The following is a 25,083-nucleotide window of genomic DNA, read 5'->3' on the forward strand; positions in this document are numbered from 1 at the left end:
ACAAACACCTAGTATATTTACACTGACTCTAAAAACACCAGCAGGAGACAATAACATCTGCTGAACATAAGAATTTCTCAAGCTTGCAGGCTTAGTACAGTCACTTTATTTATAACTCAGGTCTATACTCTGATTATTCATTCCTTTGTCCACTGCACAAATCCATCCTGAACCAATCCTTTTTTCCCCCTCAAGGAAAAGCCAACTAGACATGTTCACATTGCTACTAAATACTCTTCATTTCATGTCTGTGTGCTTATTTTAAAATAAAAATATTAATATGAGGGTGGAGTTCTATAACTGTCTGAATAGTTCAGTCTCAGCTGGGCCTTCTACACCATGGAGTTGAACACTAGCTGTGTTCTTGGCTCATCTCATTCTGTGGTTGCAAGTACATGAACAATTCTGCAGCCTTATTCTCCTTATCCTATATAATAAAGAGGTAATATGCAAAATGACCATCACTCCCTTGCACAAAGATGGCCACTCCAATATGGTCACAAGATGGCCGCCCCCATGTGATCACAAGATGGCCACCACAAGATGGCCAGAAGGGGAGGGCAGTTGTGGGCAATCAGGCCAGCAGGGAAGAGCAGTTGGGGGGAACCAGACCTGCAGGGGAGGGCATTGGGGTGACCCAGGCCTGCAGGGGAGGGTAGTTAGGGGTGACCAGGCTGGCAAGGGAGGACAGTTAGGGGTGATTGGGCCAGCAGGAGAGGGCAATTAGGGGCAACCAGGCCTGCAGGGGAGGGCAGTTGGGGGTGACTAGGCTGGCAGGGGAGGGCAGTTAGGGGCAATCGGGCCAGCAGGGGAGCAGTTAGGCATCAATCAGGCTTGCAGAGGAGTGGTTAAGGGGTGATCAGGCTGGCAGGCAGAAGCGGTTAGGGCAATCAGGCAGGCAGGCGAGCGGTTGGGAGCCAGCAGTCATGGATTGTGAGAGGGATGTCCGACTGCTCGTTTAGGCCCAATCCCAGGCAGTCAGACATCCTTCGAGGTGTCCCAGATTGGAGAGGATGCAGGCTGGACTGAGGGACACACCCTCCCCCCCCTACTCCCCATGCACGAATTTTGTGCACCAGGCCTCTAGTATTTAAATAAGATTATCTTTCTTAAACCTATATCTTTTGACAAGATGTATATAGCAGAAATTAAAAACTGATTTATCTGAAATTCAGATGTATTTTCAGTATTCAGATATCAAATTCTTAACTTATGAAACAGAAATTTATTTTCCTAAGTACTTAAACTTACTTTAACACTATCACTAAAGATATGTTTTTAATAAATATTTATAGAACACAAAGGAAATTTATGTTATTCTGCCTCATAACAATATATTATTATATTTGGTATTTCCAAGGAAATACAAATATATTTGTATTTAAACTATATAAAGTTTAATTTAACTATATATATAATTTAAACTGTTATTTAAACTAAATTAAGTTTCTCAAGGAAGTCCTCACTCAGAAAAAAATCTGTTGGATATTGGACATTTCTCTTTTTTTCACATAAGAAGATGAGCTCACAAATTTTTCCAGTAAGATAAATGAGATACTGATGTTGCATATTTATTTTTGCAAAGATTATTTCAATACCAAATTTAGCTTCTAATTTATTATCTTTCTTGGACACGGCCATGTGGTTTCTTTTTTCTTTGTTACTCATCATTATTTCTCATGAAACAAAATAGAGCACAACGTTAACTAAATAATATGAAAAGTTGTACTAATGAAATGCACTTTGTTGGTGACATAAATAACTAAGTAATTTGAACACTATACATATTAAAGTAAGTAACTCACTAACATAGCTATAAGAAAAGGGGTGTGTGTGTGTGTGTGTGTGTGTGTGTGTGTGTGTGTGTTTAGCTTTCTTAATTTATTTTTTGATTTGGAATGAGATACATACTCAAAAAAAAAAAAAAAAACAAAAAAAAAAACCAATCCCAGAGGACAATCTTCTTCTTTACTCATTACCCAGAGAAAACCACCAATGACTATGGTGGGAAGAATTCCTTGTGGTTGGAAAACAGATGAATAAGTTGCTGGGAGCCCTAATTTATGTATTAAGCCAGTTGAGTCAGTTTAAGAAACTTTTATATGTAATATTTATGTTGTTCAAGTATCTGCTAACTGCCACGTCGAATTTATATAAAACTTTTCCTCCATTCATACTGCCCTCTCCCCATTCTACAGACAAATATAAATATCTGAGTGGAGAATATCAGTGAAGTTTAATTTTGATTTATTCAATATGATTTGCAGGCATTTGTAACTTACCTTTATATTGTTTTTTTTTTAAAAATCAGGGTTCATATAAGAAAGAAATATCAAATAGAGAAGGCTGTTCTATGCCTTTTATTAAAACTTGTATTGAAAACAATGTCTAATATATTAGTCAGTGTCCTTTATATAAAGTCCTATTTCATAAATTCCTCTCAGAACTGAAGAAATGTGATGCCTTTTTTTCTTTCCCAGATGCAGTGCTATATATACTTTCTTTATTAGACTTGAGAACTAACTTCCTTTTTCTATATTTTGTGTTCCATTGTAATAGTTGTTTTTAGACCATCTTCTTTTTCCTGCCCGTCCCATCTTTTATATTAATTGTCTTTAAATGGGTGAGTCTTGCAAACCTAGGTTTTAAACAGTTATTAGCCCTTCAGTTCTTCCCAGGCTAAGTGGAAAGCCCATGTTTTCTAAGAACAATATCATCTTATTTCTCAAGGATGGGTGGCTTCTTTTTTTTAATGTAAGGGAAATTTTAATAGGTAAAAATAAGTAACAGAAATTGCCATAACCTTCTATAGAGGAAAATGTAAAAGATTTTTATATTTACTTATTTTTAAATATGTTTTATTTGTTTTTTATTGTTTAAAGTATTAAAAATAGTAGTACATATGTCTCCTTTTTTTTCCAATTGACCTTCCCCCGCCCTCCCCTACCTCCTGGCACATGCCCTCACCCTCCTTCCAGTGTCTTGCGTCCATTGGTTATGCTTATATGCATGCATAAAAGTTCTTTGGTTGATCTCTTACTCCCCCCCCCCCCGCCGCGACCTTACCCAGCCTTCCAGCTGTAGTTTGACAGTCTGTTTGATGCTTTTCTGCCTCTGTATCTATTTTTGTTCATCAGTTTATAATGTTTTTTATTATCCATAAATAAGTGAGATCATGTGGTATTTTTCTTTCACTGACTAGTTTATTTCACTTAGCATAATGCTCTCCAGTTCTATCCATGCTGTTGCAAATGGTAAGAATTCCTTCTTTTTTATAGCAGCGTAGTATTCCATTGTGTAGATATACACAGTTTTCTAATCCACTCATCTGCTGATGGGCATTTAGGCTGTTTCCAAATCTTAGCTATTAAAAATTATGCTGCTATGAACATAGGGGTGCATATATCCTTTCTGATTGGTATTTCTAGTTTCTTGGGACATATTCCTAGAAGTGTTATTACTGGGTCAAATGGCAGTTCCATTTTTAATTTTTTGAGGAAATGCCATACTATTTTCCACAGTGGCTGCACCAGTCTGCATTCCCACCATCAGTGCACGAGGGTTCCTTTTTCTCCACATCCTCTCCAGCACTTGTCATTTGTTGATTTGTTGAGGATTTTGGTGTCTGTGTTCATGAGGGATATTGGCCTGTAATTCTATTTCTTTGTATTGTCTTTATCTGGTTTTGGGATTAGGGTAATGCTGGCTTTATAGTAAGAGCTTGGAAGTGCTCCTTCCTCTTGAATTTTTTGGAATAGTCTCAGGGAAATAGGTTTTACTTCTTCTTTGAATGTTTTATAAAACCCCCCTGTGAAGCTGGTTTTTGTTTGTTGGAAGTTTGTTGATTACTGTTTCAATTTCCTCCATAGTTATTGGCCTATTCAGATTTTTTGATTCCTCCTGGTTGAGTTTTGGAAGGTTGTATTTTTTTAGGAATATGTTCATTTCTTGTAGGTTGACCAGTTTGTTGGAGTAGAGTTGCTCATAGTATTTTTTTTTACAATTCTTCATATTTCTGTGGGGTCTGTTGTTGTTTCACCTCTTTCGTTTCTGATTTTGTTTATTTGGGTCCTCTCTCTTTGCTTCTTGGTGAGCCTGGCTAGAGGTTCATCAATCTTGTTTATCCTTTCAAAGAACCAGCTCTTGGTTTCATTGATCTTTTGTATTGTTTTTTTTCATCTCTATGTCATTTATTTCCTCTCTGATCTTCTTTATTTCCTTCCTTCTGCTCACTCTGTGCTTTTCTTGTTGCTCTATTTCTCATTCTTCAAGTTGAAGAGATAGATGGTTTATTATCAGTTTTTCTTGTTTTTTGAGGTAGGCCTGTAATGCTATGAACTTCCCTCTCAGGACTGTTTTCATTGTGTCCCAAATATTTTGGATTGTTGTGTTTTCATTGTTGTTTGCTTCCAGGATGTGTTTTATTTCTTCTTTGATCTCTTTGGTAACCCACTCATTGTTTAATAGTATGCTATTCAGCCTCCAAGTGTTTGAATTTTTGTGATTCTTTTTTAACTATAGTTGATTTCTAATTTTATGCCATTGTGAGCTAAGAAGATGCTTGATATGATTTCAGTCCTCTTGAATTTGGAGAGACTTTGCCTGTGTCCCAATATGTGGTCTCTCTTTGAAAATGTCCCATGTGCGTTTGAAAAGAATGTATATTCTGTAGTTTTGGGATGGAATGTTCTAAAGATGTCGATTAAGTCCATCCGATCCAGTGAGTTGTTTAGGATTGATGTTTCTTTGCTAATTTTTTGTCTAGAGGACTTTCCAGTGATGCTAATGGGATATTAAAGCCTCCTACTATGATTGTGTTGCTGTCAGTCTCACCCCTGATATCTTCTAGAAGGTTTTTTTTTTTTTTTAATGTATTTGGGTGCTCCTGCATTGGGTGCATAAATGTTTACCAGAGTTATATCCTCTTGTTGTATCAATCCATTTAGAATTATGAAGTGGCCTTTCTTGTCTCTTGTTTGGTCTTCACTTTGAGGTCTATTTTGTCAGATATAAGTATTGCTCCCCCAGCTTTTTTTTTTTCATTTCCATTTGCCTGATAGATATTTTTCCATCTCTTCACTTTCAGTCATTGTGAGTCCCTTGTTCTGAGGTAGGTATCCTGTGGACAGCATATATATAAGACATGTTTTCTTATCCATTCATTCACTCAGTGTCTTTTGATTGGAGCATTTAATCCATTTACATTTAATGTTATTATTGTTAGATACTTGTTTGTAGCCATTTCTGTATGTTATGCCTGTGTTTCTTCCTCCCTTTCTATTCTTTTTACAGCATTCCCTTTAGCATTTCTTGCATTGCTGGCTTGGTAGGGATAAACTCCCTTAGACTTTTTTTTGTCTGCGAAGCTCCCGATTTTCCCTTCAATTTGATTGATAGTCTTGCTGGATAGAGTATTCTTGGATTCAGTCCTTTGCTTTGCATCACTTGTATACCTCCTTTCATTCCATTCTAGCGTGATGTGTTTCTGTTGAGAAATTATTTGATAATCTGATGGGGGATCCTTTGTAGGTAACTCTGTCTCTCTCTTACAGCCTTTAAGACTCTCTCTTTGTCGTTAACATTTGCCATTGTAATTATGACGTGTCTTGGTGTGGGTCTTTTGGGATTCATCTTACTGGAACTCTCTGTACTTGTGTAACTTTTTTCTTCCCCATATCAGGGAAGTTTTCTGTCATTATTTCTTCAAATAGATTTTCTAATCCTTGCTGCTCTTCTTGTCCTTCTGGCAGCCCTATTATACATATGTTACTTTGTTTTGCATTGTCCCAAAGCTCCCTTAGGCTTTCCTCCTGTTTTTTAATTTTTTTCTCCAGTTAATATTCAGATTGGGCTTGTTTCTGTACCTTATCTTCTAACTCACTAATTCGGTCCTCTGCTTCTTCTAGTCTACTGTTGAAACCTTCCATGGTGTTTTTGATTGTAGCTATATCACTTTTGATTTCTTTTTGATTTTTGCATAGGTTGTTGATTTTCTCATCCATCCGGTGTATGAACTGTATGACCATTACTCTGAATTCTTTTTCTGTCATGTTTCATGCTTCTGTTACACTTATTTTCTTTCTTGGCGATTCCTCATTTTCTTTCCTTTGGGGATTGTATCGCTGTCTCCCCATTCTGACTATCACCAGAAGGTTCAAATGTTGAGTGTGGGAGCCTGGGCCATATGCAGTGGGGGCTTTGCACCCCCTGAGTGTCACTGAAGAGCTCCGACACCAAGACGTGTGGCTGTGTGGGTTGGTGGGAGCCACACTCGCCCAGGATCAGAGTCACCAGTGCTTAGTGTGGCCTCATGTGTACACCTAGAATCAGGGACCCTGCCTGCACTGCACTAAAACAGAGACCCTGCTGGCATATGCTGAAAATCAGAGTCCCCTAGCACATGTCAGGAGTCAGAGACCCCCTGTGTCCATGCCGAGAATCAAGTATCCGAGTCTCTGTTGCTTGGTGCGGCCTCGTACTGAGTCAGGTTCCTTGTGTGCACATGCACCAAGAATTGGAGTCACTGGCTCTTAGTGTGAATGCACTGGGAATCAGGGATCCCAGGCGCGTGATGAAAAACAGAGTCAAGTCACTGGTGCTCAGTGCTGCCTCTTGCGTGGAGAATCAGGGTCCCCGGTCTTCTTGGGGGACCGGGTTGAACAGTCACATTGTGTCGGCAGGAGGTCCACTCCTGCCCTACAGAAAACAGCCTTCTGTGTGAGCATGCCCTGAATCAAAGTCAGGTAGCACTGCCTCCCTGTGTGGACGTGGGGTCTGGTCACGGGAGTATGCGCTGAGGGAAACAAGCTCCCCGAGTTTGCGCGCCCAGGCTCAAATTCAGTGCAGCCTCCCTTTTGAGCTCGGGGTCTGGTCATTCAGGTGTGTGCTGCTGGAAACAAACTCTCCGAGTTTGCACACCCAGGCTCAAATTCAGCACAGCCTCCCAGTGTGGGCGCGGGGTCTGGGTACGGGAAACAAACTTCCCTATTTTGCATATCCAGGCTCAAATTCAGCATAGCCTTCCTGTGTGGGTGCGTGGTCTGGTCGCGGGAAACAAATTTCCCGTGTCTGCGCACCCAGGCTCAAATTCAGGTAGAGCTGCAGCTGCTGTGTGTGGGTAGGAGGCCTGTTTGCGCGGAGAGCGCCTGCAGTTCCTATGCCACTGCCACGGGCCATCGGGGAGGGGAATTGACTCTGTCACTCACAGAAATCTGCGGCCGGGGTGCCTGGGGTCTTGGTGTCTGTGGGTCTGCAGCTGTGGTCGCAGGTCTTTTACCCGAGTGGCTGTAGGGTCCCAGTTTGAGACTGAGACAAGATTGGGTGGTGGCGAGGCTAGGATCCTAGTCTCAAGCAGTTCTGTTCTTCAAGATGGCGTGGACTCTGTGCTGGCAGTGTCCTCTCTGGAGTGTTTGCGGTGGCAGCAGGGTTTCGCCATCTAAGACTGCCTGGTTTGGCAGCCCCTTGGAAGACCTACAGGATCTAACTGTCCCTAGCTTTCACACACATACCCCAAACACATCCACACACTCCTCTATAGCTCCCTCACTCTCTCACACACTCTCCCTCCCTACCTTCTTGCTGGTCGCCATCTTGTCCCCCTCGGCTTCCTACAGCCTAGGGAAAAAAAACAGGATAAAGGTTGCCTTCTGGATCTCTGTGCTTCCTGCCATTTTTCTGTTATTTGAATGATTACATGGTTTTGCTGTATTTATAGCTTCTATTGGTGACTGCCTCAACTCTTTATTAATTTAGTGAAAACCTAAGTTTACTGATTTGGTTTTATTTTAGTTTAAAGGGGGAAAGAAACAAGAACAGAAGCTAAAACCACTTCTTCTGCTTTCTAAGCACCAATCCCTTTGTTTTACCAGCTATGTGACACAATTAATTAGTAAGATCCTAAGGGAGGCTGATGGCTGAGATCCCAAAGACTTCATGCATTTTTCTTTCAAATAATTCTTCCCCAACCTATTGCCTCTCCCTGTTAAACTAATTTGTTGGTTATATATTTGGGAACATAAGAGATTAAATTCTTTTGATTTCTAATAGGTTGCCAAATATTAGGATACATTTAAATGTCTCCAATAACAATATTCTTATCTGCAATAGCATGCTTAAAAGTAATTGTAATTTGCCCTGGCCAGTGTTTCTAAGTGGTTAGAGTGTCAGCCCATGCATCAAATGGTGGTGGTTTTGATTTCCAGTCAAGGTCACATACCTGGGTTGCAGGGTCCATCCCCAACCCCGGTTGGGGCATGTGCGGGAGGCAACCAATCAATGTGTCTCTTGCACATTCCCTCCCTCCCTCCCTCCCTCCCTCCCTCTCTCTCTCTCTCTCTCTCTCTCTGTCCCTCTCTTCCACTCTCTTTAGAAATCAATGGAAAAAATATACTCAGGTGAGGATTAACAACAGCAACAAAAGTAATTGTAATTTCATCAGTGCCAAAAGATATTCTTTCCCCATTCTAAAGAGTCATTCTTGATAGAAACTTATTTTTTTTCTGTTACTGCATGTCATATTATAAATGGACCAATGTATAACTAACTACATTATTGATACAATTCTGTAGCTATTCACAGTGTATGGAAATCACAAATTTTTAATAAGAATGCTTTAGAACTAGTAAAAAATAACTTTCAAAATTCATATGTTTCATGTTAAATACAGTGAAAGCTGTATTTTTTGGATTTTAAAATTATTACTAATACTTTAATAAAGTACATGTATTCTTAGTATTCCACTCAACTGATTTGTTTAAGAATTTCGCTCAATTTTGTGGTCAGTCACATTCAGGAACAAATGTAATTTAAGATTGAACTTTTGCATCATTTAGTGAACTAAGATGGCACATCTGTCAACCTCAGTGAAACCTCAAGTGTACTAGTATGTTTATTACTGTAGATTAGTGATCATCATACTATTTTGTTTGCAAACCTCTTAAGAGAATTTTGAAAAACTCTGTACCCCTTGCCTTTCTTCACTGGTCATATAAAAAACTTTATCATAAGTTTGAATAGTTAAAAGGAATGTTTCCAGCATATTTAAAATATTAACATATCAAAATAAAACTGCTATATCTTTCACTTAAATATATTCAGAGGAATATAATCATATATTCTATCATCCATTTGAAATATGCAAAAAATATTTCTCTAACAGAAATTTGTAATGTTCCTTTATCTCCTAGAATCTGTATTTTAATTCCACTCCTGTTTATGATTTTATCCTAATATAATACATTTAATGATTGAACTTCTTTTATTGATCAAGTATTACACTTCTGTGCAACAAAGCTATGTATATAAAGTGACTTTACTGTTTTTATTCTGCAATTATACCTTCAACTGTTAAAAATTTCTGTTGGGATTATTACTAGTATACAAGTGATCTAACAACAGTTATATCTGTTAAATTTTTATTAACCATTTAAAAACAATTTTATTGGAAATGGATCATTTAATGAAATTGGAAAATCACAGAGATATACCATTAAAACTTATTTTAAGTAATCTACCAAATGACAGCTCAATTACATCCTCCTTCAAAAATGTAGAAAGCAAAGAATTAGAAACAACATGAATTGCAAAAGGTTTTGCTACCCAGTCTTTAGTCATAACTTTTTCATTTTCTGAGAATTATGCCCAAAAGTCTTTATCAGATCTTCCCCAGTGGCCACTAATCTGTTACTCTTTCACTTTCAGGCATTTTGCTTAACTTGATATACTCAGAAATGGTTGGTAAAGTTGAAACTTAATTGAACACTAATTTCAATACATCCTTTATAGTACATATTTTTCAATATAAGATGTTTGCAATTTGTCAAAACCTGGAAGTTGCAGATTTAGCTCATTCACTTAATGGGAAATACTTGTCATATACCCTAATTGGCCTAAACAGTCCTTTCTTATCAAATCTTTTAGTCAAAATACTTTCTGCTAGTTAAAATAAATGTGTTAATGTTTTTTTTAAATTATAAACACCACTGAGAAATAATTTATAGAACATATATTATATGATTGATTAATAAGTCAGAATGTCAAGATTAAAATGATGCAGATAATTAAATTGATTTATCTATTTAAAACATAAATGATAGCCCTGTCTGGGTGGAGTATCATCCCATACACTAAAAGATTTCAGGTTCGATTCCTGGTCAAGGCACATACCTAGGTTTCAGGTTTGATCGCTGGTGGGGGAGTGTACGGGAGAGAAATAACTGCTACCTCAGTGTTTCTCTCTCTCTGTCTCTGTCTTTGTCTCTTTCTCTTCTCTCTCTATAATCAGTAAAAAAGCATATCGTTGGGTGAGGATTAAAATAAATAAATGCACACATGCATAAATAATTAAAGGTAATTGTATCTCATTCATTAATTTATTATGAAGCAATGTAATATGTACCTGATATTGTAAGTTTTTATGAAGTAGGGAGTATGAAACAAGTTATGTTATTACTTTGGTATGAATATATGTATGCATGTTATAATTCTGGTGTTGGACTTTTAGAAATAATTAGGTAAGAAATATCTGTAAATTACAAAAAAAATCTATGGATTTTGTTAGACATCATCAAAATTTCTATATATTTAATGAAAGATAAAAATACATGTTATTTAAAAGTAGATGATTTTGTAGATAATAATTTTACATTTTAGACAAAGATGTAGAAAATATGAAACATTTAAAAAAGAAAATATGGGGGGAAAAACCTAAAAACTGGTAGAAAAGTCAACCACCATATTGTAAAGACACTCAAACAGCCCTACAGAGAAGTGCACATCATGACGACCAGAGGTCTGTCAACAACCAGCTCAGAGGGACCAGCCATGTGAGTGAGCCGTTTTGGAAGCAGATCCTCCAGCGCCAGTAAGCCTTCGGTGACCACAACCTCATGAAACACTCTCCAGCCAGAACATCAAAGCTGCTCCCTAATTTCTCACAGAAACTATAAGAGAGAAATGTTTATTTTTGTCTTAAGCCACTAAATTTTATGGTAATTTGTTTGTTATGCATAAATAGGTAACTATTTCTGTACATTTTGGAGACAAAACCAAAACAATTCGTGCATAAAACACCTGAAAACAGTTCTTCCTTTACCAGTAACAAATATGCATATGCCAATTTCAGAAAGGAGATTTTGAAATTTTTCTGGAACTTTCTTTTATGCACTCAGCTTAATTCAGCAGTACTTCTGTTATTCTTCTCTTATGAGGATGGAAAAAATAATATACATAGAATACAATTAATAACTTTTATATCTAACTAGCCTAGTTAATTATAAAACAGGCCCCTATGATATCAGAAATGAGATTATCAACCAAAAAACCCAAAGCATTAAGATATGAAGTAGAAAAAAAAAACTCTATACTGTCAAAACAATGCATTTTTACACTGAAATATCTTCTTTTAATTATCCATAATATGGAGCTAAAGAACATTCTTGGTGTTTGTTCTCATTTTAAAGACATTTATACATTTCCTATTCATAATTATATGTTCAGAAAATTTAATCAAACTAATATTAAATCTTGCTAACTCTTAAAAAAAGAAAAAAGAAAATTAAATATTTTATAAAATAAAGGATTAACTAATAGGAATACATATTTCATAAATTTGATAAAATCATATAATATCTAATTAAATGATACACCTTTTATTCAAGTGAAATCTTAAATTTTTATTTGTGGATTTTATCTAGTGTATCTAGAAATACTTAGCAGTTTTGGAAAATATTTGGATATATTGAAAACAATAGATATAACTAACTACTTACTATTTGCAGCTGTTTGAAGATTTCTTTATTTCCCATAGACATATTCTAACCTATTGAGAATAGCTGAAAATGTATGCTTTTCATTAAATATTTGACAGAAAAGGCATTTTCAGTGTGGCCTTACTTTTGTGGGTATTTCCTTCAAGACTGAAACCTCCTCCCACTAATCTACTATATATTATTGTATCTGGACTCAGAACTGAGATAGCACTGTTCTAGTACCACAGTTCACTTGTAACTGGGATATGTGAAAAATGGGGCTAGGCAAGCCTCACTAAATTCAGTGAAATCCCAAAGGATTTGTATAGTAAAATTCAGGATAGGTAATTTGATGTCTTTCTTTTATAAACTAGAATGTCTAGTGTGAAATGAGATAGGGGATGGAGGATCTACATGAGTGGATTCGTCTTTAGAGAACCACACCAGGTCTTAGATCAATTTTAGGAAAGAGGGAGATAGAAGGTAAATATCTGGAAATTGATTCCTTCAAAACTATTCATGCATTTGTATCCCTTGCAAAATCTTCTCAGCCAATACTCATTAGTTTTGGTACTCTAAGAGCAAGTGTTCTAAGAGACAGGAAGTGGAACCCTGGTTTCTTATGGATTGGTTGGAAATGAGCACATTGCTACTTCTGCTATATTCTGTCGGTCAAAGCAGTTACAGAGGTCATCCAGAATCAAGGAGAGGACATAGACCCCACTTTCTATGGAAAGAGTGTCAAAAGAATTTGTGACCATCTTTAATCTGCCTCAGCTACTAAGTGCCAAGCATTGTGTTAGGTCATCTATAACAAAAAAAGGCGTAATATGCTAATTACACCGGATGACCTTCCGGACGAAGATGGGGCAATGAGGGCCTAGGCAAGCCTCCGCGGCTGCGAGGGCTGAGCCCCTTGCACGAATATCGTGCATCGGGCCTCTAGTTGTAATAAAATAATGAACAAAATAGTTTGCCTCATGAAGTATGTAGTCTAATGGAGGAGACAAACAATAAGCAAGCAGTTATAATAGTGTGTGCTAAATGTTATAATAGAACAGTACAGTTGCTATGGAAACATAGGTGAGCCTCTACCCTGACAGACTGAGAATTAGGCACAACTTCCCAAAGGAAGTAGCCTGAGAACTCTATTATGAATCCAGTTAATGCTGTTTAACTTTATCCTTTAATTTCCCCCAATTATTGATATGATGAAACAGTTTATGCTTATTGAAAGCATACTTATCAGTTATGCTAGACTTAAAGGAAACTAATGACAGATTTCCAGTCTTAGAATAAATTTGATTTGTGTGGGAATTATCTAAATCTGAGGAGGAAATGGGTGTTATTTGGTTTATAGTGTAGGATTGAGAGGGATCAGTTTCTTAGCAAAAGAAGCCTCACTTCAGAGGAATTTGCTTGAACTGTACTAGTATTTGGCAGTATATAACTCAGGTGGCTTACATTTTTCTATTGATGAATTTTCTTTCACTGAAAAGGGGAAAAAAAAACTACCTAGAGACAATTCCTGTAAGCAGCAGGTTTTTTTTTTCTTTTAGGTATTAATAAAGACCTATTTCCATAATTCTGAGTATATGCATATGGCTCTCGTCAGTTTTCTTCAATATTAGCAAAGGACATGAGACTAATTGGTTGACTAATTTGGTCACTAATTTTGGGTTTAGAGAAGCTAGTCTGCAAGAATAGACTTCAAAAGTAAAGATCAGCAAAAAGAAAGACAGATATATAAGAAAGTAAAATATATGGCTACATGCTAAATGTTATATTAGAAAAATAGCTAGATTCTGTGGGATTACAGAGAGATTCCAACTCAGCTTAAATGTGGGTCAGGAAATATTTCCAAGAGGACATAACACTGCACTGCCTCTGATAAGCAGTTAAGAGCTAGCCTATCAGTGCAGAGGAGTTAGAGGAATTGGAGGGATGCCTAAGTGAATCCTTAAGAGATCATCCAGAGTTGGCATCTAGATAGTTCCCAGGCTGAATTGATCAAATGGCAAGAACAAGAATGGCGTCAAATTTAGAACAAGCTAAAAGATCAGACATTCAGCAGAAGCCGCAACTAAGTGGACTTTAAAAATGAGTCCAAGAGTGACAGCAAAGCGGAGTCCCTAGGCCTTCACTATCCGTTAGGGTGAAAAAGAACTTTTTTTGAACCTGGAGAATGCCAGCATCTAAGGGTTAAACAGACACAAAGACTGTGAAGAAGACTAAGAATTGGCTAATGTCAGCATGAGGATAAACTGGACAAGAGAGCAGAGATACTGACACTTATTCACTAATGAATAGTGAGTAACGGAAGGAAGTTTTTTTTTTAATATGTTTTTTATTGATTTCAGAGAGAAAAAGGGGGGGAGGGGAGAGAGAGAGAGAGAGAGAGAGAGAGAGAGAGAGAGAGAGAAACATCCATGGGAGAGAAACACCGACCAGCTGTCTCCTACATACCCCCTATCAGAGATCAAGCCTGCAACTGGGGCTTGTGCTCTGATGGGGAGGGAATTGAACCGTGACCTTCTGGGTTCATGGTTCAACTCTCAGCTACTGAGCCACACTGGCAGGGCTGGAAGGAAGTTTATAGGTGGATAGCTAGAAGCTGAAAGTCTCTATTTTTTCTTCAGAGTGAGAAAAGGTGTGAGGACTTTGCCAACACTGGCGAAACTGTGAGGTTTTAATGGAGCTAACACACCTGGTGAAGTGCCTTCTTCAAGCATCATTCTATGGTAGGGATTGAGGAAAAGAGAAGGCGGATGGATTGATTTAGATTTGGAGGTTTTCAGAAAGGGTGTGATGGAAAGAGAAAAAGGCAAGGGAATTAAGAATGGTTGGCAGAATTGACAAAATCTAACTGAATAAAAAAGGAAATTCAGCCCTAACCGGTTTGGCTCAGTAGATAGAGTGTCGGCCTGCAGACTCAAGGGTGTAGATAGAGCGTCGGCCTACAGACTCAAGGGTCCCAGAATCGATTCCGGTCAAGGGCATGTACCTTGGTTGCGGGCATATCCCCAGTAGGGGGTGTGCAGGAGGCAGCTGATTGATGTTTCTCTCTCATTGATGTTTCTAACTCTCTCTCCCTCTCCCTGCCTCTCTGTAAAAAATCAATAATATATATATATATATATATATATATATATATATATATATATTTTTTTTTTTTTTTATTTTTTTTTAAAAAGAAATTCAGTTAGGATAAACAGGTAACTTGGAGGAAAAACTATAAAAGCAGGTGTTAAAAGACAGGGGTCATTAATGAGGTCAAAATGTAGTTATACCAGAAGTGTGATATTTGGAAAAGTATTGAAATGGGATACTAGATTCTCACATCACAGACTATACTGAAATTTTATGTACATTTAAGAAATGGAATCAAATCTAGAATAAAGGTAAAACGATTGATAAGGCAGAGTTTGGTGTTTAAGAAATCTGAAAGGTTGAAAATCAGTTTGTTTCACTTTACGTAAATGGAAAACAACAAATGAAAGATAAAAAATTAGGAAATTAGTTTCCACAAGTATGATAAGCAAAGGGATAACCATCCTTGGTTTGTGACCATGCGGTCAAGGTTGGTATTTCTCCAGCAGCAGGAGATAGTGGTAGCTTCCTTTTGCACATCCAGCACCAGGCTTCTGTGTTCCTCAGAGACTCCAGCAGCAGTCAGGCCGAGCCCTCTGTCTGCTTCGTGGTCCTTCAGTCTCCGATGGAAAGGATTGGGGACGTAGCATGGAGTTTTGGAGCCTGGGCGGCGTTAGGAACACCCACGCAGGAGGGCAGTCTGACTTGAGATGAGAGCCAAGCAAGGTGAAGGGAGGGGGGTGCCAGGCGTTGGGCCCCCAATGGGGTGATGAGGGCATCTGTGTAGGAGGGGGTGCCAGGTGTTGGGCCCCCAATGGGGTGATGAGGGCATCTGTGTAGGAGGGGGTGCCAGGTGTTGGGCCCCAGTGGGGTGAGGAGGGCATCTGTGTAGGAGATTGGAGCCTTAGTGAGGTGAGTGGGGTGTCCACGCACAGAGGGGACAAGATTGGTTTTACACAAAGAGGACTGATCTAATAAATAAATATATTAAGCACAATAGGAGCTAGGTTTCTCACTGTTAGAGAAAGTTGTTACAAATGTGGAAACTGAAGGGAGAACATTGAATTAGAATTGGAAGTATTAGTGTGAACTTATGGTTTGCAATGTATGGATAGAAGATGGGTAGATATAGAAATAAATATATGTGTGTGTACGTATGTGTACATGCATACTCACATGCACACAAACTATGTATGCACATACATATATTCTCTAGCTGTGTCCATTGAATTGGCCTGAGAACAGTAACACTCCAGGAACAATGAGCACACCTAGCATTCAGATCTAATTTCGATTCTCTACTAAAAAGGAACCAGAACTCCTTAGAGAAATCGCTGATTCCAGGGCTGGGCCAGGATAAGTAAAAGGAGCCTGCAGCATCTTGTACCAGAAAGTAAGAAAAGGCTCAAAGAATGATGGGGTCCTGTCAAAAGACATAGACACCCTCTTGAAGTGGATCCAACCTGGGCAAAAGCTGGAATATTTTGAGCATCAACTATATAATGTTTGCTACAGATTAAAACCTACTGAATAAAATAATAAACACATGCCCACATTTTAAAATTAAATATTAAAATATCATTGATAAATAACTTTCTTGTCTAAACATTTCATTTTATAACTGTATCTATATGTACATATTGATAATTAACATTTCATATTCAGCTCTATGAGTATGAGTCTTTACTGTGCCGAAATGTTTTTGGATATCTCAATAGGTTTCTGATCAAAGTAGCATTTCAGAAGTTTTGAAAATTGTTCCCTCAAAATGCTTGACTTTGGTGGGACATTGCAGATCCTTAATTTATTGAGGTCTCTCTGAGAGTAACCATTTTTACCACAAATGAATCTCTAGCCAGAGCAAAAAATTGCAGGTGGTCAAATTGCTCTCTCACTGAAGTTGTACTCATATCTTTACATAATGGCATTTAATTGATATAAAATTTAGTATCATTCTGTGCCCCTCTTGTTTGAAAAAATGATACTGTTTCCTCAGACCAGTGTTGCTTAGAAAACCTTGGCTAACTAACAAGTTTCCAAGAATATTATTTAATGTTATACTGCCAAGAACATCTTAGATAATTCAACAAAAATGCCTTATTTTTAAAAGTCCAAGTACATTTCCTTCTAATTTTGCAATTATTTATTAAGATCTTTTGATTGCAGAGTTGGATATAAAAGGGATCCAAAAGAAATATATATATCTTATAAGGAGCTTATAATCATTTTGGGAAACAAAATAAATTCACATGGAACAGTGGAAAAAAACAGGAAAGGATATAGTTTAGTGCCAACTTGATAAATTAATATTTTTGTTGTGTCTGACAGTCATCAGTAATCTGCCTGTAGCACTTACTATTATCATATAATTTTTGGTTACTTAATAAGTCATACTAAGTCTGGCTTTATTTGATATTTTCTGTACTTAAAAAAAAAAAAGAATGTAGAAGCCTTATTTTTCAATACTGAAGTCAGAGCACATTGTTGGACATATACTATGTGCCAGCGTCCTTATAGGCATTAGGGATAGAAATGTGAGCAAAACAGAGAGTCTCTTAAGTAGTTTGCTGCTTTGTGTGTATATACAGTATGTGTGTGGAACGGAAGGGGGGCGGCAGTAGGAGTAGAACATGCAAACTCTACATATACAGTGGCCCTGGCTGGGAATGGATGTTTTTTCCCCTCATCAATGTTGAACTAAACAATGTTATTAGAGGTCCTGCTGTATTTACCCAAATGAGTTCAAGACTTACACACACAGCCCTAGCTGGTTTGGCTCAGTGGATAGAGCATTGGCCTGTGGTCTGAAAGGTCACAGGCTCGATTTCTGTCAAGGGCATGTACCTTGGTTGCGGGCACATCCCTGGTAGGAGGTGTGCAGGAGGCAGCTGATCGATGTTTCTCTCTCATCGATGTTTCTAACTCTCTATCCCTCTCCCTTCCTCTCTGTAAAAAATCAATAAAATATATTTTTTTTTAAAAAAAGGACTTACACATACAAACACGTGCAGGAATGTTTGTAGCAATAGTAGGAGCCCAGTGCACGAATTTGTGCACCTTGAAAGGAACTGTGGGCTGCGAGGCTGCAGTGGGCACAGGGACGGGTCTCAGCCCATCCTCCGTGCCCCCGCCTGGCCCCTCCAGCCACGGCCCCCCATCCCCTGCCTGCCTCTAGCCCTGCTCCCGCCATCGCTGCTCCTATTCGCTGACAGCGCCGGCCCCACTCGCACCCGCTGATGGCGCAGAGCGATTTGGGCCAGCGCCAGCAGCGGGTGCAAGTGGGGCTGGCCCCTCAGGAGCAGTGGGAGGTGGAGAAGCCCTCAGGGTGATCAGGGCCTGGAACTGCCACTCACACCCACTGATGGTGCTGAGCGATTGGAACCGGCGCCAGGCACCAGCAGCGGGTGCGAGCAGGGCAGGCTCCGGCTTTGATGCGAGCGGGGCTGGTGCCAGCAGCAGGTGCGAGTGCCAGGCAGGACTGCGGCCCGTGGGAGCAAAGAATTTTCAGTAACCACCAGAGGATCACCCCGATGACAGCAACCAGCACCCCGCCTTAGTATGGCGCCCCCGCTCACCTGCTCCACCATCCTGCCACAGCCAAAGGCTAGCATGTTCCATGCACACCCCCTGGTGGTCAGCACACATCATAGTGAACAGTTGTTTGGTTGCTCTGCCGTTCGGTCTATTTGCATATTAGCCTTTTATTATATAGGATGTCTTTGTAAATTTTTCTAAGCCCATAGAATGTACAACTCAAAGAATGAGCATTAATGTGAACCATGTACTCTGGGAGATAATGATGTATCAGCTGTAGATTCATCAGTTGTAACAAATACACCACTCTGGTGGAGAATGTTGGCTAGAAGAGATTATAAATGTGTGGGGGCAGGGAGTATATAGGAAATCTTTGTACCATCTTCTGTTTTGCCATGAACCTAAAACTGCTCTAAAAAATAAAGTTTATTTTTTAAAAAGATGAAGTTGGTTAGTGGAAAAATATTATAAAAGTGGGAAAATATTAGAAAAATGAGGTAGTTTTTACCCTACTGCATCTATTTCTGTTTGAAATTTAAGATTTGCTTATCCCCTGAGAGGTGAGGAGAGGTGAGAAGAAAGGAGGTGTGAAAAGGTTCTCCCAGAGAGCAGTAGGTTGAATGTGCTAAGAAATCAGTGGTAAACTTTTCAAGAGAAGAGTGCCCATTTGAGATTTCTAGCCATAACCAGGAAGTGAATTTTAACTTTGTTTTGTAAATTTGTAAAATAACAATACCTGGATCAGCTAGTAGTGATAGGGATCCCTAGTACCTAGATTTTGGTCTTAAAGTACCACTTTCTACTAAAAGAAAGCAGGGCTTCTTACAGAAATGGCTTGTTTTGGCCTGGGGCAAACATTTTTAAGACAAAATGGAATATCTTCATAGCGGAGATCAAGTAAGCTATCAGAAAGGCTCAGGGGCCAATGCGAAGAGCTTTCCACTGGTTAAAAATGGGACAATTTGGATTTCAATAAAGAAAATAACTGTAATGGATTAAGACAAAATAAGTTTAAATTCCTGAGTTCGTATTGATCCAACATACACATACACACACACACACACACACACACACAGACACACACACAAACACACACACAAACACACCTTAGGGGAAACTCTTGAAAGATTCTAGCAAATGCATTCTTAAAAAAAAAAAAAAACACAAAACTGATAAGTAGCCTTAACTAGTTTTCTCAGTGTTTAGAGCATTGGCCTGCAGACCGGAGGGTTGCAGGTTGATTCCTGGTCAAGGGTGCATACCTGGGTTGCAGGCTCAATCTCAGCCCAGTTAGGATGCCAATGGGAGGCAACCAATCGATGTGTCTCTCACTCTCCCCCACCTTCTGCCTCCCCTCCATTCTCTCTCTTAAAAAAAAAAAAAATCAATGGGAAAAATATTCCCAGTGAAGATTAAAAACAAACAAACAAACAAACAAACAAAAAAACCCCAGCAAACAAAAAAACACCTGATCAGTAAAGAGAAAGACTCAAGCATTTATCCCTTTTTAAAATATAAACTTTACCATAGGGTAACTAAACAATAGGTATGGTGAGAATTCTCTTTAAAGAAGTGTTCCACCAAAAGTAAAATCTTCTGTTACCGTACTAGTATGTTTGATCTCCTCTACCCTCCACGGGCACACAGTGCAAAATATACACTTGCAACCTATAAGTATCATAGAATTATACACTTGAAACCTATATAATTTTATTAACCAATGTCACCCAATAAATTTAATTAAAAAGGAAGTGTTCCAGCTAATAAATAATGGTTAATAGAATTGGAATATCACCATTTTGAATTAATGAATTTAGATATTATGCATCAGCAGCTGCTAAAATCACAAAAAGGACTACAAGATGTTATGCATCTTCTGATAACACAAAACCGTCAAGTGTCTTGTAAAAAAATTGAAGAACCCATTTAAGCCTTTAAATTCAATTACCAATTTTCCAAGAAATACAGAGTGAATAGTAATGTGTTAATCTGTACTATAGAGATGCAACCAGCAAAATTCAGAGTTGGGGAAGCTTGACCAGACAGATTAAACAGTCATCCATAGGGATGGTTTGCTATTTGGAAGATGAAACTATAAACTGAGGAAAGTCAGGAGAGTGGTTATTCTTAGGAGGGAGGAGTGTTGATTGGGAGAAAACATGTAGAGAGTTCTGGGTAGCTGACAGGGTTTTCTCTGCTTCAGTGGATGTTCTGTAGAGGGGTGGTTGCCTTATAACACTTCATTAAGCTACACATTTGTTGTAGGTAGTTCTCCGTAGCTATGTTTAACAAGAGTAAAGTAAAACTTTTAAGTGAGATTAAGAAATTTAAAAACATTTCTATCTTAATTTTTAAAGTGACTTGTTAGATTTTCATAGGAACTGGGGGGTGTAAGGGTGAGAAATGTAAAAGCCTTCAGTTGAGGCTCTAAATAACAGCATTGCAAACAACAGCTAAAACCACAAATCAAGTGCCACATGAAAGGACTACTCAACAATATCAGTCACTTCAGCCATTGCCAATGCATGTTCTCCTTTCCACACTGAATCTATATATATAAAAGCCAGGCGACCAGAACAATGGAACGACCGGAAGGACCCGTCGCTATGACGTGCACTGCGGTGGCCAACTGGTCTGATCGCGGCCCCGATTGGCCCCCCCCACAACCTCCCACGGCCCCTCCTCTGGCTGGCCCCGCCCCCAATCAGCCCTTTCCCCAGCAGGCCCCTGCCCGATCGACCCCTATCGGGGTGGGCTGGCCAGACCCCACCCATGCACTAATTCATGCACCAGGCCTCTAGTATTTAATAAATGGGACATACACTGAAAATGCCTGTTTGCATATGCTTCATGTTATTCTTTAAAGGCTTCTATTCATATTCTTTAATGAAAGACTGTAAATGAATCTGTGAGTGGAATTAATAATGCTATTTAAATTGTAGACAAAATAATGAATGTTTCATTAATTAAAAAAAACATATTAAGAGTATGTAATAGTCAAATGAATGTACCTTTATTGCAGGTGTCAATATATTGTTTAAATACTTTGTTCCTTTCTTATAAGATTTATATGTCTTATTCGTTTAAGGAAATAATTTTCACCATTTTGATAAAAATGGAGATACATTAAACTGATTTGAAAAAAGTTTTTAATGTTCATGATAGTTTGATAAGTCTGAAGTAAATTAAAACTACTATTTTTTTTTTTCTGTCAGAGGTCTTTTTATTAGTATCCATGATCGAGGGCATATTGCTTCAGTTCTTAATGCATGGCCAGAAGATGTCATCAAGGTAAGTTATTAAAGTTTCCCATTATGGCAAATTTGTTATTTTCCCTCTTCTAAAACATATTGACAGTTATCATGGCCTTCAGTAGCATTCACTAGCTTTTCTAGTAAATGTCACCTAATTTATATCCCTTTGATTTTTGTATATCATGTAGCTGCTGTTTCCTCATTATTTCCATCTAATTTCTTAGTATTTCTTTATTCATTGTAAGCAATGATAAATGTTGAATAAACATTGAAATGGTTTCTGAATAAGTTTAAGCAAACTCAGTTTTCATATTAAGCATTCAGTAAGAGTAACCCAGGTGGGCAAAAAATCTGTTAATTTCCTTTATCATCTGGAAATTAGGAAGCTCATCAGACTTCCCTCTGTGAGTGAACGGATGAAAATAAAGTAACAATATAATCTGACATTTTGTAGGTTTCTCTCTGAGACACTGTACTTGGACTCACTCTTGTATTTATCCTGATAATTCATGGAGGAAAGGAAGGCACTGCTTATCAGTGGGTCACACAGCAGTGCCTGGTGGTGTGGGAACTGAATGCAGGTCCCAGAGCCTTTGCTCTTAGACATGTGCTCGACCACCCGCCTTGTCTAAAGAAAGTGAGATGTTCTTGTCCCTCCTTGGCCCCCCTTTCCTTTCTGTTAGGTGCCCAGCAACTCTGTGGTAACTTTCAGGATTAAGATTGAATACACTGATGTCTGTGGTACAAAGGCCCTTCAGCTGTGACTTCTGAAGTGTTACTCCCTTAACGGTCCTTTCTGTTTGAGTAGTTGTGGCTAGAAGTGGTTCACTCTGTTCTTTAAGGCTAATGCTGGGCAAACTTGTAAAGCAAAATGTTTTTTACTATTTCCAGTCTTCCCAGTTTTTTTCTCTTTCTCCCACTAGGTTGTTCCCTCAGTTTTTCTCCCACCAAGTAGTCGGCACTGTCCATAGGTCCAGTCCATAGGAACTACCCTAAAAATGTGCTAATTCGATAAAGTATAAATGTCCCATCCTCTAAGAAGAAGGATACTTACATTTACTTATTTTAACCCTCACCCAAGGACATCATTAGAGAGAGAGAGAGAGAGAGAGAGAGAGAGCGAGCGCTTGATTGGTACAGGCCCGAACTAGAGATCGAACTGCAACCCAGGTATGTGCCCTGACCAGGAATCAACCAGCAATCCTTCAGTGCATGGATGACGCTCAATGAACTGAGACCCCGCTCCAGCCCAGCAAGAATACTTACATTCAATCAGGAGAGGATATTAAGAATGAGTCAACATAGGAAATGGTTTTGGGGTAGAGAGGTCTAATGAATATCCCTGTAATCCTAAGGGCTGGGCAGTAAGCCATCCCCTTGCTTTATGTTCTTCCCACTAGTTGATCAACTTCATTAATAGTCCACCTGTATCCTTACAACTCTTAGTATTGGGTCCTCACTGATATTCCTGATCTTAATTATAAATACAGTTATTTAAAAAGTCTAGCATAGTGTCTGCACATAGCAGACACTTAATAAATGACAGCTCTGTATTGTAATAGAATAGTGAAAATTAAAATGTAGTCTCTACTATGTAGTTGAAACACACATGAAGCAAAGGCAATCAGTTATTAGACAATATCTAAGTAAACTGTCTGGTATCCTACCTAATAAAAGAGTAATATGCAAATTGACCCTAACTCCGCTACACCCACAAGCCATGCCCACCAGCCAATCAGGAGCAAATATGCAAATAAACCCAACCAAGATGGCTACAGCCACAGAGAGCAGGAGGGAGGCTTGGGTTTCCCCGGTAACAAAGGAAGCCAAGCTTTCCCCCTGAACTTGCCGGCCTAAGCCTCCACTCACGGCTACAAAGTTTCAATTATAGAAGGTAAACAAATCCAAACAGAAATGGCGGCAGCCACTGAGCTGGAAAGAGCAGGAGGCAAGGGTTGCCCCCGGAAATGGAGGAAGCAAAGCTTCTGCAGCCCTGGCTGGCCTAGGCCTCCACTCCAGGCTACAAAGTTTCAATTGTAGAAGGTAAATAAATCCCAGATACCAGGGCCTCTGCTTGGGTTGCCAGGGGGCGTGGCCGGCCTGCAAACCACCACAGGCCCTTCACCCAGGCCGCCCCACACCCCAAGGAAACCCCCACCCTGATCCAGGATACCCTTCAGGGCAAACCAGCTGGCCCCCACCCATGCACCAGGCCTCTATCCTATCTAATAAAAGTAATATGCAGATTGACCATCACTCCAACACACAAGATGGCTGCCCCCATGTGGTCAAAGATCCTGCCCCCATGTGGACACAAGATGGCCGGCACAAGATGGCCAGCAGGGGAGAGAAATTGGGAGGGACCAGGCCTGCAAGGGAGGGCAGTTGGGGGCAATCAAGCCCACAGAGGAGGGCAGTTAGGGGTGACCAGGTTGGCAGAGGAGGGAAGTTGAGGGTGACCGGGCCTGCAGGGAAGGGCAGTTGGGTGGGACCCAGGCCTGCAGGGAAGGTAAGTTGGGGGGGACCCAGACCTGCAGGGGAGAGCAGTTGCGGGGGACCACGCCTGCAGGGGATGGCAGTTAGGGGCAAACACGCTGGCAGGGTAGCAGTTAGGCATCAATCAGGCTGGCAGGGGAGTGGTTAGGGGGTGATCAGGCTGTCAGGAAGAAGCAGTTAGGGGCAATCAGGAAGGCAGGCAGGTGAGCTGTTGGGAACCAGCAGTCCTGGGTTGTGAGAGGAATGTCCAACTGCCCGTTTAGGCCCGATCCCAACAGGATCGGGCCTAAACGGGCAGTCGGACATCCCTCAAAGGGTCCCAGATTGGAGAGGGTGCAGGCTGGCCTGAGGGACACCCCCCACCACCCACCCTCATGCACGAATTTCATGCACCAGGCCTCTAATAAATTATAAGTGCCATATTCCTTCATTCAGAGGATACTATCATTCAGAAAGGGATGGAACAGTTTATGCCAGGACGCATAAACCAAAGATCTGGATATTTGGAGGCTTCTCAGCTATTGTGCATTATATAACTAACTAGAGGCCCGGTGCATGAAATTCATGCATGGGGGGGGGGTGTGTTCCTCAACCCAGCCTTCACCCTCTCCAATCTGGGACCCCTTGAGGGATGTCCGACTGCCTGTTTAGGCCCGATCCCAGTAGGATCGGGCCTAAATGGGCAGTCGGACATCCCTCTCACAATCCAGGACTGCTGGCTCCCAACTGCTCGCCTGCCTGCTTCCTGATTGCCCATAATCGCTTCTGCCTGCCAGCCTGATCACCCCTAACCACTCCCCTGCCAGCCTGATTGATGCCTAACTGCTCCCCTGCCAGCCTATTTGCCCCTAACTGCCCTCCCCTGCAGGCCTGGTCACCCCTAACTGCCCTCCCCTGCAGGCCTGGTCCCTCCCAACTGCCCTCCCCTGCTGGCCATTTTGTGGCAGCCATCTTGTGTCCAC

The 25,083-nt window shown here is 39.8% G+C and overlaps 1 protein-coding gene across 2 annotated transcripts in view; it reads left to right on the top strand.

Annotated features, from left to right (window-relative positions):
- ME1 (malic enzyme 1) overlaps positions 1-25,083 on the top strand; it is a 172,569-nt gene that overhangs the window by 49,017 nt on the left and 98,469 nt on the right. For both annotated transcript variants that reach the window (XM_079779880.1, XM_079779879.1), the window contains one exon: positions 21,587-21,662. In XM_079779880.1, coding sequence (XP_079636006.1) covers positions 21,587-21,662 — 76 coding nt within the window. The remainder of the gene's footprint in view (positions 1-21,586; positions 21,663-25,083) is intronic.

The sequence above is a fragment of the Cnephaeus nilssonii genome, assembly GCF_951640355.1.
Source record: "Cnephaeus nilssonii genome assembly, chromosome: 9".
Taxonomy (NCBI): Eukaryota; Metazoa; Chordata; class Mammalia; order Chiroptera; family Vespertilionidae; genus Cnephaeus; species Cnephaeus nilssonii.